General features: G+C 44.8%; 1 protein-coding gene across 3 annotated transcripts in view; it reads left to right on the top strand.

Annotated features, from left to right (window-relative positions):
- znf106a (zinc finger protein 106a) overlaps positions 1-13,683 on the top strand; it is an 80,510-nt gene that overhangs the window by 57,749 nt on the left and 9,078 nt on the right. For all 3 annotated transcript variants that reach the window (XM_059649335.1, XM_059649333.1, XM_059649334.1), the window contains 4 exons: positions 214-330; positions 5,089-5,280; positions 5,515-5,577; positions 10,644-10,763. In XM_059649335.1, coding sequence (XP_059505318.1) covers positions 214-330; positions 5,089-5,280; positions 5,515-5,577; positions 10,644-10,763 — 492 coding nt within the window. The remainder of the gene's footprint in view (positions 1-213; positions 331-5,088; positions 5,281-5,514; positions 5,578-10,643; positions 10,764-13,683) is intronic.

Raw genomic sequence — 13,683 nt, 5'->3', positions numbered from 1 at the left:
ATTGTATGGCCTGCTTCCACACTGATAACAAATTGTTCTTTGAAAAATGGCACAGCTATGTTATATTTGTCAGCTGGAAAATTGGGGGTGCCCCTCCCTTGTACATTATTGCCCAGTCCTCAAAGAACAGCCTGTATGGAGGTTGAGACCACTGTAACTACTGAACTGTGCTGTAGTATCATCATTGTAGCTCTTTGCTTTCGATTTCAACAGAGCAAGATGCACTTGGACCAGTTCACTTTGCCAGACCGTGTGTTGAGCTTGCACAGTCGTTGGCGGATCTTGTACATTGGGCTGGCCAATGGCTCTGTATATTCCTTCAGTGTTAAGGTAAGCACGTAAGTGCACATCCCCCTCCCCCTACCCCCTCTATTCATGTGCATAGACATTCTCTCTTCCCCCCCGCACTCCGGGCCTGTTCTCACCTTCACCCCTCAGGCTAACTATCCTCTTCCTTGGACTCCATCCTTTCCTTTTTCCTGTCCCTCGGGCCTGCAGGCCGCAAGGCTTGTGATCGGGCACAAGCCCTGGGTTTTTAAACAGAGTATTATTGATGTTCTTTGAGCAGATTTTTGCTTGCTGACATCTTCTGTAAAACCAAACTGACACGAAACTCCAGATGTGATATTATAACTTACACCCGTGCAGTTTACCCAGCACCCTATCGCTCATTGATGTGCACCCACTCCCATTCTGGTGAGGTCAGTTTTAAATTCTTATCCTCATTTTCAAGACCCTCAATATCTCTTAATTTCCAAAACTGAAATCTTCATTTGTCTGATCCTGTATTTCTGGCCTCTCGTACATTCCCAATTATAATTGCTGCAATTTTGCCATCTCGTCTCCATCCTCTGGAATTCCCTCTGAGTCCACCTTGCATTCCTCACCTAAGACAGCTTCGTAAAACTCTTACGTGACCAGGCTTTCAGTTATCTCTCTCTTTCTGACTGGTGTTCACATTTGCTTGATTGTGCTATTTTACAGTGAAGTACATAGAGCCTTTCAGACAGTAAGACATTGCTAAGTAAAATAGATATTATTGAAACAGAGGGAATCAGTAAAACTGGGTTGGGCTTTGTGGAAATGGAAAAGAGGTGTGCACAACAGTATAAACTTAGTGTGGCTCGTTTCTCTATATCATGAAACCACAGTGAATCTTTATGGAACGCTGGTTCATTCCCAACTGGAGTATCGTGTGTTGTGCCCGATTCTATATACCAAAGGCGTGTAGGTGTTTGCAAGAGTGCAGAAATGATTCATAAGCATAGTTCTGGGATTAGGGGCTTCAGTTTGCAGATTGATCAGAGAAACTGGGCTTGTTCTCCTTGGAGATGATTCAGAGGAGATTTTGTAGAATTATTCACCTTCTGGACCAGTCTGAGCAGAGTAGATGAGGAAAAACTGTTCTCATGGGCAAACTTGAGAGAGAAATGTTTTGATGTAGCAAGTGGTTAGGAATTGTATTGCCCAAGAGTGTAGTGGAAGCAGGTGCAATTGCAGTTTTCAAGAGGGAATTGGCTAAACACCTCAGAGAATTTTTAGGACTGCAGGGGAGGGGCAGGGCAGTGAATGAGCTGCAATTGTCTTACAAAAAGATGGCAGCAATATAATGGACTGAGTGACCTCGCTCTGGTATGTCATCATTCTATTGTAAGGCACAGGGCAGGAATGGAGAGGACCCAGAGAACACTGCTGTCAGTATTCCATATGTGGTCACACCAATGTCCTGTATATATTTGAGATATTTGAGTTGCTGATCCTGCTGACACTGACCTCTACATCGCCGAGGCCAAAGGCCAACTCTCCAACACCACCTCCTACCGCCCCCTTGATCATGACCCTACCCCCGAGCACCAAACCATCATCTCCAATACCATCCATGACCTCAACACCTCAGGGGACCTCCCACCCACAGCCTCCAACCTCATTGTTCCCCAACCCTGCACAGCCCGTTTCTATCTCCTTCCCAAAATCCACAAACCCGCCTGCCCTGGTCGACCCATTGTCTCAGCCTGCTCCTGCCCCACCAAACTCATCTCCACCTATCTGGACTCCATTTTCTCCCCTTTGGTCCAGGAACTCCCTACCTACGTCTGTGACACCACCCACGCCCTCCACCTCCTCCAGAACTTACAATTCCCTGGCCCCCAACCTCATTTTCACCATGGACGTCCAGTCCCTATACACCTGCATTCCTCTTGCAGATGGCCTCAAGGCCCTCCGCTTCTTCCTGCCCCACAGGCCCGACCAGTCCCCCTCCATCGACACCCTCATCCGCCTAGCCGAACTCGTCCTCACCCTCAACAACTTCTCTTTTGATTCCTCCCACTTCCTACAGACAAAGGGGGTGGCCATGGGCACCCGCATGGGCCCAAGCTATGCCTGCCTCTTTGTGGGGTTACGTGGACCAGTCCCTCTTCCGCACCTACACAGGCCCCAAACCCCACCTCTTCCTCCGTTACATTGACTGTATCGGCACCGCCTCTTGCTCTTCAGAGGAGCTCGAACAGTTCATCCACTTCACCAACACCTTCCACCCCAACCTCAAGCTCACCTGGGCCATCTCCAACACATCCCTCACCTTCCTGGACGCCTCAGTCTCCATCTCAGGCAACCACCTACGAAGTAATGTCCATTTCAAGCCCACCAACTCCCACAGCTACCTAGAATACACCACCTCCCACCCACCCTCCTGCAAAAATTCCATCCCCTATTCCCAATTCCTGCGCCTCCGCCGCATCTGCTCCCAGGATGAGGCATTCCACTCCCACACATCCCAGATGTCCAAGTTCTTCAAGGACCGCAACCTTACCCCCACAGTGGTCGAGAACGCCCTCGACTGCGTCTCCCGCAACACATCCCTCACACCCCGCCCCCGACGTTTTTCCATCCCCACCCTTGTCTGCCTTCCGGAGAGACCACTCTCTCCATGACTCCCTTGTTTGCTCCACACTCCCCTCCAACCCCACCACACCCGGCACCTTCCCCTGCAACCGCAGGAAGTGCTACACTTGTCCCCACACCACCTCCCTCACCCCCATCCCAGGCCCCAAGATGACTTCCCATATTAAGCAGAGGTTCACCTGCGCATCTGCCAATGTGGTATACTGTCCCATTCTTTAGATGACATGTCCATCATGGGCCTCCTGCAGTGCCACAATGATGCCACCCGAAGGTTGCAGGAACAGCAACTCATATTCCGCTTGGGAACCCTGCAGCCCAATGGTATCAGTGTGGACTTCTACAGCTTCAAAATCTCCCCTTCCCTCACTGCATCCCAAAACCAGCCCAGTTCATCCCCTTCCCCCCCCCCCACTGCATCCCAAAACCAGCCAAACTTGTCTCTGCCTCCCTAACCTGTTCTTCCTCTCACCCATCCCTTCCACCCACCTCAAGCCGCACCTTCATTTCCTACCTACTAACCTCATCCCACCTCCTTGACCTGTCTGTCTTCCCTGAACTGACCTATCCCCTCCCTACAGCCCCACCTATACTCTCCTCTCCACCTATCTTCTTTTCTCTCCGTCTTCAGTCCGCCTCCTCACCTCTCCCTATTTATTCCAGAACCCTCTCCCCATCCCCCTCTTGAAGGGTCTAGGCCCGAAACGTCAGCTTTTGTGCTCCTGAGATGTTGCTTGGCCTGCTGTGTTCATCCAGCTTCACAATTTATTATCCTGTATATATTTAGCAAGATTAGTTGCCCTTATACCCTTCATATAAAGGACAATTGATTTATCTTCCTGTTTGCTTGCTGAATTAGCATGCTACCTTTGTGTTTCTTACACTGGTACACCTAAATTTCCCTGAACATTTATAAGTTTCTCTTATTTTTAGAAAATATTCCCATTTCTATTTTCACAACCAGAGTGAGAAGCTCATGATTTCCTATCTGTCACCTTACTGCCCATTCACTCAACCAGTCAGTATCTCTTTGTAGCCTCTTGGTGTCCTCATAGTAATCCCCACTAGCTTCTTATTGTCAGAAAAGCTTCTCTTTGTCTTAAGTTATTAATGTAGAGTGTAAGTAAATAGGCTCAATTACTGATCTTTACAGCACTCCATTAGACATTGTCTGCCAACTTGGAAGCTCTGTCTTTGCTGCCCATTTACTAATCCTCCACTCTCACTGATACATTACTGTTCAGGTTCAGCGATGTGTTCAAATTGATTGGTTTTTTTTTTATTATTACTCTGAACTGCTACAAGTTCATGTTACATGTTCAGGCTGTGCTTTGCAGAATGCATTGTTAGGACTTCCTTAACAGATGCTAGCACTTTGCTGTTGACAGATGCCAGGCTAACAGGTATATTTTCCTTGTCTACTCATTCCCACCTTTCTTGAATATCGGTGTTAGATTTGCTAACCAATCCTCAGATACAATTCTAGAACCTAAAGGATTTTTAAAACCCGTAATCAACATGCCCACTATCTCAGCAGCTTGCTTCTTCAGAACCCGAGTTGCTGGGAATTTGTTGGGCTTTATTCTCAAGTTTTCTCCAGTACCTTCCTCTGATATTAGTTATCTTATGTTTGTCATTCTTATTTAAATTGGTTGTCCTTTGGTTGTCTCTTCTACTGTGAACAGTGTCCAGTATTTAATCAATATTTCTCCTATTTCTTCATTCTCAATGATTTTTTCCGATTATTAATAGCCTTTTATGAAAGAAATCTTTTATTTTAAGCTGTTGCATTCTCTCTATATTCTGCAAAACAGCTTTTATTGACCTTGTTTAACATCTGTTGATGTTTCCAACTGCACTAAGCCAATTGCATCCCACTTCCCAACCAATCCTCACAAACTGTATCATTTGAAATCTTTACTCTTCCCATCTCCTCTGCCAATGCTTTGCCCTGCTTTTTTGACAATTCCAAGTGCGTGGGCTTTTTCTCAAGACAAGGGCAGTGTGGAAGGACTTGGAAAGCAGGCACAGTTAGTTGAAACCTGCTGAGAAGCACCAGGACACTCTTGATGGGCCGAGTGGTCTGTTTCTGTTGTCTGGTAAATACAGAGAGTGATCATTCTCTTCTAATGGGGTGAGCCCAGGACATCCTGAATTGTTTTTTTTTGCTTGCTGCCATTTCCTCAGACCAACAAACAGCTCGATGTGTTTGACTGTCACGCTCCCCGAGCAGTCAGTTGCTTGGCAACAGCACAGGAGGGAGCCCGCAGGCTGCTACTGGTCGGATCATACGATTGTACCATCAGTGTTCGTGATGCCAGGAATGGGTTATTGCTCAGGACGCTGGAAGGTCACACTAAGACTGTCCTGTGCATGAAGGTATGGCTGGTGAAGTGTTGCACATCAGGGTGGGATCTGTGGCAAAAAAAAAGAGACTTGAAATGTCTGCTGTCAGGAAGTGGGTGTGATGTGTATGACGGTAGAGGAGAGAGACCGGCGCATGTGCGCGAGGGTGAGTGTGCTGTGTCTGGTTGCAGGAGTCGGAGGGATGCTGTCTGACACGTGTGGCATCTGTGCCTGGAGACAGCAGTGACTTATGTTTTGTGCTTTCAGGTGGTGAATGACTTGGTTTTCAGCGGTTCTAGCGATCAATCTGTACATGCTCACAACATCCACGTAAGTTTTCACTATTTGGAATTCAAAAACGTGTTGTTTTAATATGTTTCAATATTTCAAACGGGCCTTAAACACATGACTGAGCAGTTACTTCGTGTTTCCTCAAGATCCTGCTTGAAATAAGTCCAAACGCTAGAGTAATGGAGCCTTGTATGGGAGTTACTGGTTTAAACCCCATTCTGTGGTAACATTACTCCAATGGTTTAATGCACAGCAAAATCTTGAGTTTTGAGTTTTCCAGGAAATCTTCAAGCTGATTTCCAGTGCCTGCTGAGCAAGCAAGTTTGAACCTGGCAATGTTGATATCAATGAACACAGCAGTCCAGGGCTAATGCACTTGAACAGGTCTCAGAAATGGTACTTATACAACCTATATTTCTGACATTAGAATTGAACCCCTGTAGGTCCAGTGTCACTCATGGATTAGTCCTTATTTTGGATATGTTGTCGAGAGAGCCAAAGCATTCAATTAAAATGTGAACACAAACATTATCACCAAATAGTTTAAATTCTTCTTGGTTCTTTTCCTTCATACATGATCCAAAATATATCTGATAATCATGTAGCCGAGCCCAAAAACAGACTGGACAAAATCACCCTTGGGTTTTAACTCTTCACTTGACTGTAAGAGCAAAGGTGTATATTTCACTAGTGCCCTCAACTGACACTGTGGTATTGACCAGATTTAGTTTTTTATTATATCAGGAGCTAAATATAGACCCAGTGCACCGGGGAGAACTGTCCTCATTTTAGACACAGTCCCCTTGGAATGTGTGAAGGTGTTGGCCGTGCCTCCGTTGGTAGCGTTCTTGCCTCTGAATCAGAAGCTGAGTGTTCAGGTCTTACTCCAGAATATAAGCACAGAACTCAAACCTGACACATTTCGCTGAGGGCACGTCAGCATTCAGAGTTGTTGTGTTTCAGGAGAGACATTAAACTTCAGCCATCCTCAGGTAGATGTGAAAAATCCAGCGACACTGATTTCAAGATACAACTATCTCCCAGTGTGCTGGCCAGTATTTCCCCCTCTGCCTACCTCAGCAGAGCAGATTGTCTGGCCATTATCACATTGTTTTTGTGGGAATTCTGCCTTGGTTGCTGTGTTTCCCACCTTCGATCATCAGTAACTTACAAGTACTTCAATGGAAAAGGACTTTGAGACATCCCATTTTCACAGAAGGTGTTACATGAATGTGTGTTTATTTTCCCATCCACCTGGGGCCTCAAGTTTCAATCAAAAGACAGTGCTGCACTCACTCAACTCTGCACTGAACTGTCGCTCTCAGTTATGCATCACCTTGTTTATGTATCAACAATTTAAACTTCAAGTTAAGGGGCATGACTCAGACTATGCACATGATAGAAAGCTGATTGCGTCCTCATAGTGAGAAGGGAAGGTGTAGACTACAGCAAGATATCGTGGCTTGTCATTTGTCAGGACAATAGCAATTGCAGTCTTGTCCAGACAAATGAGGGGTAACTCAACCAGGCAGAGTAATGCACAATTATAATAACTCGAGATACTGAGAAGTGTTGTTCAGGTAGATCCGGGTTGTTTACTTTGGAACACAGCACTGAGAGAATAGTTAACTGAATTGCCTAAAATTGAGGGATAGGTCGGAAGAATTTTCCTTTGGTAAAGATGACAATACCAGCGGTCATAGATTTAAAATCATTGATGGAAGGACTAAAGGTGAGTTGCATGTTTTTTTTTCACCAGGAGTTTGATGGGTACGTAGAACTCATTTCTAATAGGGTTTCGAGAAGGGGGTAACCCTCACTGTGTTTTAAAAAAAATATTTGGACGTGACCTTGGCAGTGGTGTAACCTGCAGGGAAGGAGACCAAACAAGAATCATTGAGTTAGAAGCAGTTCAGGGAAGATTCACTTGACTGATTCCTGGTATGATGAGTTATCCTGCAAAGGCTGGAGCTCCCAAGAATGAGATGATCTCATCAAAACATGACCCTGAGGGAACACAGGAGTAGGTCATTCTGCCCATTCAGTTGCATCATGGCTGATCATCCACTTCAAAGCCTGTTTTCTGCATTTCTCTCTGTAACCCTTGATGTTATTAGTCTCCAGAACACTGTTGATTTCTGTCTTGAACCTACTCCGTGATTCAGGTTCCACATCTCTGCAATTGACCACCTTCTGAATGAAGAAATTTTTCCTCATTTCAATCCAAAATGGCCCGTCCCTGGTCCTGAGATAGTGTTCCCTGGTTTTTGACTCAACAGCCAGGGAATACATCTTACTCACATATACCCTTCATGAATTTTGTAAGTTTCAATGGGGTTACCTCTCATCCTTCAAAACTCTGGGCAATACAGATCTAGAGTTCTCAATCTGTCCTTGTAAGACAATCTCACCATCCCTGGAATCGATCTGGTGAACTTCTGTTGCACTTTCTCGAAGGGAGACATGTATTCTTCCTCACATAAGAGCACCAAAACTTTGCACACCCAACTACAGGTCATCTTTATTCCTGTTCTCAAATCCACTTGCGATGAACACCAGAGTACAATTCGTCTTCCTACATGGTTGCTGCACCTACTTACTGACTTGCAGTGACTCACGACCAAGAACACTCAGGTCTCTTTGGACACTTGTGCTTCACAGCACCCCCTCATCTTCCGAGAAATATTTTTCTTTTCTGTTTTTGTTTTCTACCAAAGTCAATAACTTTGTATTTTTTCTAAACTGCTCAGTTAGCATGTTGAAACTCCATTGCACCTTCCTTGCATCCTCCTTAGTTTGGTTTCATCGGCAAATTTTGGAAATATTGCATCTTGTTCACCACATCCAAAACGTGTATAACCAATGAGCCAAGCAATGGTCCTTGTGACAGACACCCCACTAGCAACACCCTACCATCCTGAAAGTGATCTGTTTGTTCCAATTCTCTGTTTTGTGTTCATTAGCTAATTCACAATCCATTCTCATACAATTCCCCCCCAATCCCATCTGCAGTCATTTTATTTACTAACCTCCTCTGTAGGGCTTTATCAAAAGCCAAAAATCCAAATACACCACATCTTCTGGTTCTCCTTTATCTATGCTAATTTTCTCACACAACTCCAAAAAGTTTGAGATGTGGTTTCCCTTAAATCTGTGTCCACTCTGCCAAATTTTACTAGTATTTTCTAGATGTCCAATTATCACAATCTTCAAAATGGAGTCTCACATTTTCCCTGCTACTGTCAAGATAACAATCTGTAAGTCTGTGTCCACTTTCCCTGTTAAATAGTGACGCTACAGTTGCTACATTGCATTCACAGGTACCTTCCCAGAAATTATAGAATTTTGAAAGTTTACCACAAATGCATCCATTATCTCTCTAACCACCTCCTTGAATGGTCTGATCAGGTTCAAGAGATTAATCAACCTTCAATCCAGTTAACTTCTCAAGTGCACCCTCTATTTATTACAATTTCTGTCAGTTCCTCATTTTCACAAGATCCCTTCACTGCCCAGTACTTTTGGGAGAATTTCTGCATCTTCTGTGAAGACAGACGCAAAGCAACTGTTTAGATTCTCTGCCATTTCCAAGGCTTTACATTATAAGTTTTTCTGACCCCACTTGTCATGGATCCACACTTGTCCTAACTTTTCTCTTTACATAAGCTGATAGTCCACCTTTTATGTTCTCACTTAACTGCTCTCTGGGTAATTAGGGATGCATAAATATTCCATCTTCCCTTTCTTAATCAGTTTCTTGATCCTCCTTTGCTAGGTTCTGAATTGCTCCTTAATCTCAGGCTTGCAACTTTTCCTGGAATCGCTACAAACAATTTGCTTCAATCTAATACAGTCTTTAACTTCTTTCATTAACCACAGTTAGCTTACTTTTCCCTTTGGATCTTTGTGCCTCAAAGGAATGTATGTCTACTGCAGTCACTGTAGTCTTTTCTTTAAATACCAGCTATTGCTTTTTATTTATTCATTCAGGGGATGAGTGTGTCACTGGCTAGGGCTCATCCCTAATTACCCAGAGACCAGTTAAGAGCCAACCACATTGCTATGGGTCTGGAGTCACATGTAGGCCAGACCAGGTAAGGATGGCAGTTTCCTTCCCTAAAGGACACTAGTAAACCAGATGGGTTTTTTTTGACAATCAACAATGAATTTATTATCATCGTTAGATTCTTAATTCCACATTTCTTTTTATTGAATTCAAATTCCATCACCACCTCCTGTGGGACCCAGATCCCCAGAACATTCTCTGGATTAATAGTCCAGCAATAAAACTGCTAGGCCTTCGCTTCCCTGCTTGTCCGCTATAAACCTTTCAATAGAATTTCCCAATCCACCATAGCTACTTCTGCCTCATTGCTTCATAATCTCCTTTCCAAGCATTTCGGACTCTTGACAGGGTGGAGGCTGAGAGGATGTTCACCTTGTACAGAAGCTGAAACTAGTGGGCACAGTTTAATAATAAGGCAGATGAGAATTTTTACTGAGATTGTTGCCCTGTGGAATCTCTTCCTCAGAATGTAATGGGTACTGAATGTAATGAGTGATTGACTGTGTTCAAGTCTGTTAGGTTTTTGATAGAAAATGGTGACAAGGGGTATAGGGGGAGGGCAGAAAATGGCGTTGCATCATCCATGATCTTATTGAATAATGAAGCGGATTTAAGAGGCTGGAAGGCCTACTTTCAACTGACAGACAAGAGAGATTACATTACTTAGTTTGAGGGTAAATACTCTTCCTGTATAAACCAAGTCTGTGCAGTGGGACATGAACCCACAGCTCTGTCACTTAGAAGCAAGAGGTTGCCCTTGGAGTGACAGGTGACATCTACTGTCATAACCTGTTTGCATATTGGTTGATCTCTGTTTAATTCCAATATCCTGTCAACACCAGATTGCTTTGACCTGTCTGTAAAGAATTGCTACTAGGCTAAAGTGTTGAAGTTTGTCAAGTGAGAGACAGCAGGTCCCATGCAAATGTAGCACTCGGCAAGTAGAGGTTTCAGAGGTCCCCAGAGTTCCTGGAGATAATTTTGATTAGCTTGCAATCAGAACCAAACTGACTATCTTGTACTGTTTCTTTACTCTCAGACGGGAGAATTAGTGCGGATCTACAAAGGCCATAATCACGCCGTCACTGTTGTAAACATCCTGGGAAAGGTGATGGTGACAGCCTGCTTAGACAAACTAGTGCGAGTTTATGAACTACAGGTAAGCTAGCTGATGTATACAGTTCTGTCACTGTGTAACCCTGAAGTATCGTACGAGTGTATATAACTGTGTCATTGTGTAACATGAGTACAGCACTGGTATATATTTATATACAGGTTTGTCACTGTGTAACACTGGAGTGCAGTACTGGCTTATACAGGGGTGTCACTGTAACACAAGGTTACAGTGTTGGCGGGTACTGTTCTGTTTTTATTCTTTCACAAGTGTGGATCATTGCTGGACATAATTTATTGTCATTGAGAAGGTGGCACTAAGCCACTTTATTGAATCACTCCAGTCAGCCTGCTGCAGCGACACCCCCATAGTACTATTAGGGGTTTGAGAATTTTGACCCAGAGACAGTGATGATATATTTCCAAGTCAGGATGGTGAGTAGTTTTGAGGGAAACCTGTAGATGGTGAAGTTCCCATGTATCTGCTGCCCTGCCCTTCTAGGTGGAAATGATTGTGGTTTTGGAAGGTGCTGTCTAAGGACTTTTGAATTGCTGCAATGCATCTTGTAGAAAGTAGCACAAATGAGCGTTAGTGGCTGAGGGAGTGTTTATTGGTGGATGCGGTGCCCATCAAGTGGGCTGCTGTCCTGGAGGGCATCAATACCCAACTGCACTCATCTAGGCAAGGGGAGCGTTTTCCATCGCACTCCTGACTTGTCTGACTTGGGTTTGAGAGAGTCAGGAGGTGAGTTACTTGCTGCAGTATTCCCAACCTCTGACCTGCTACAGTGGCCGCTGTACTTGTATGACTAGTTTAAGTTCTGGTCAATGGTAAACCCAGGAATTTGATAATGGGAGATTCAGTGATGGCAATGCCATTGAATGTCAAAGAGTGATGGTTAGATGATACCTTGTTGGAGATGGTCATTGCCTGGTGTTTGTGTGGCATGAATGTTTCTTGCCACTTGTCAGCCTAAACCAGGATATTGTTTCAGGTATTATTGCATTTGAACATGAACTGCTTCAGTATCTGAGAAGTTGTGAATGGTGTTTAATATTGTGCGGTCATCGGCAAACATCCCCACTTCTGACCTTTATGATGGAGTGGAGGTCACGATGAAGCAGCTGAAACTGGAACTCCTGCAGTGATGTCCTGCAGCTGAGATGACTAAGCTCCAACAGTCACAACCATCTTCCTGTGTGCCAGCTGTGACACAAACCCGTGGAGAGTTTGTGTCTCTCTCCACCCCCCCGCCTTGCCATTAATTCCAGGTTTGCTCATGTGCCTTAACGCCAAGGCAATCGTTGTCACCTCACCTCTGGAATTCAGCTGTTTTGTCCATGTTTAGGTCAAGACTAAAGCCAGGACCTGCTGCTGGAAAAGTCCAAATTGAGTATCACTTTAGTCTAGCTCTGCCAGTGGCTAACACTGGAGAACATTATGTGTGAACTTGGGTCTGTCACTATATAATAGAGGTGCAATGTTGGTTGTTTCAGTCTGTCATTTCTTACCTGGGTTGGGATACTGAGAATCTAGGTCTGCTACAGTACAGGTGGATGCAAGTGCTAGCATTGTATAATACTAACGTACAGGTCTGTCACTATGTAAGACTGGCTGAGAGTATTGTTAGGTAACGGTCTGCCACTGTACAACACTAGTGTTCAGGATAACAAAGTATGTAGCTGGATAAATACAACAGGCCAAGCAGTGCCTCAGGAGCACAAAAACTGACGTTTTGGGCCTACACCCTTCATCAGAGAGGGGGATGGGGAGAGGGTTCTGGAATAAATAGGGAGAGAGGGGGAGGCGGACCAAAGATGGATAGAGGAGAAGATAGGTGGAGAGGAGAGTATAGGTGGGGAGGGGATAGGTCAGTTCAGGGAGGACGGACAGGTCAAGGAGGCAGGATGAGGTTGGTAGCTGGGAAATGGAGGTGCGGCTTGAGGTGGGAGGAGGGGATAGGTGAGAAGAAGAACAGGTTAGGGACGCTGGGATGAGCTGGGCTGGTTTTGTGATGCAGTGGGGAAAGGGGAGATTTTGAAGCTTGTGAAGTCCCCATTGATACCATTGGGCTGCAGGGTTCCCAAGCGGAATATGAGTTGCTGTTCCTGCAACCTTCAGGTGGCATCATTGTGGCACTGCAGGAGGCCCATGATGGACATGTCGTCTAAGGAATGAGAGGGGGAGTTAAAATGGTTTGCGATTGGGAGGTGTAGTTGTTTATTGCGAACCAAACGGAGGTGTTCTGTAAAGTGGTCCACAAGCCTCCGCTTGGTTTCCCCAATGTAGAGGAAGCCACACCGGGTACAGTGGATACAGTATACTACATTGGCAGATGTGCAGGTGAACATCTGCTTAATATGTTCAGTCCTGGTGGGTGCAAATGTCTGTCACCTTTGACCTGGAACCTGCATGCTAAGAAAATCTTGTGTCTTTAAAATGTCTGTGGAATTTGTACCTGGGTTTAAGAACATTTGAAAAGGTCCCACCTCTGGTCTCAGGTAAGATCACCCCTCGTTCTTCCAAACTCCAAAAGTGTGGGGTCAACCATTCCTCACAAGGCAAGGCCATCTCTTCAGTCCAGACATTATCCTCATGAATCTTCTCTGAACTGTTTCCTATGCAAATCTGTTCTTACTTAAGTCAGGTCACCAAACTGTACACATCTTTGTGGCCTTAGTAATTGCAGTAAGACTTACAATGGCACCATAAATTGGAGCAGGAATAGACTATTTGCCCTGCCAAGCCCACTCTGCTATTGCGTAAAATGATATCTGCTCTTGGATTTCAACTCCTCCTTTCTGCCTGCTCCCTACATCAGGTCATTCATTCAACTGAATCACTAAAACCTGTCTATGTCTACCTTGAATATACTCAACACCCCAAGCCCTTTGAGCTGGACAGTTCTGAGGACTCTCAACCAGTTGGGTAAAATAATTTCTCCTTGTCACAGTCTGAAACAATC

The sequence above is a fragment of the Stegostoma tigrinum genome, chromosome 10 (assembly GCF_030684315.1).
Source record: "Stegostoma tigrinum isolate sSteTig4 chromosome 10, sSteTig4.hap1, whole genome shotgun sequence".
Taxonomy (NCBI): domain Eukaryota; kingdom Metazoa; phylum Chordata; class Chondrichthyes; order Orectolobiformes; family Stegostomatidae; genus Stegostoma; species Stegostoma tigrinum.
The sequence above is the reverse complement of the archived record's forward strand: the minus strand, read 5'-3'. Positions and strand labels throughout refer to the sequence as shown.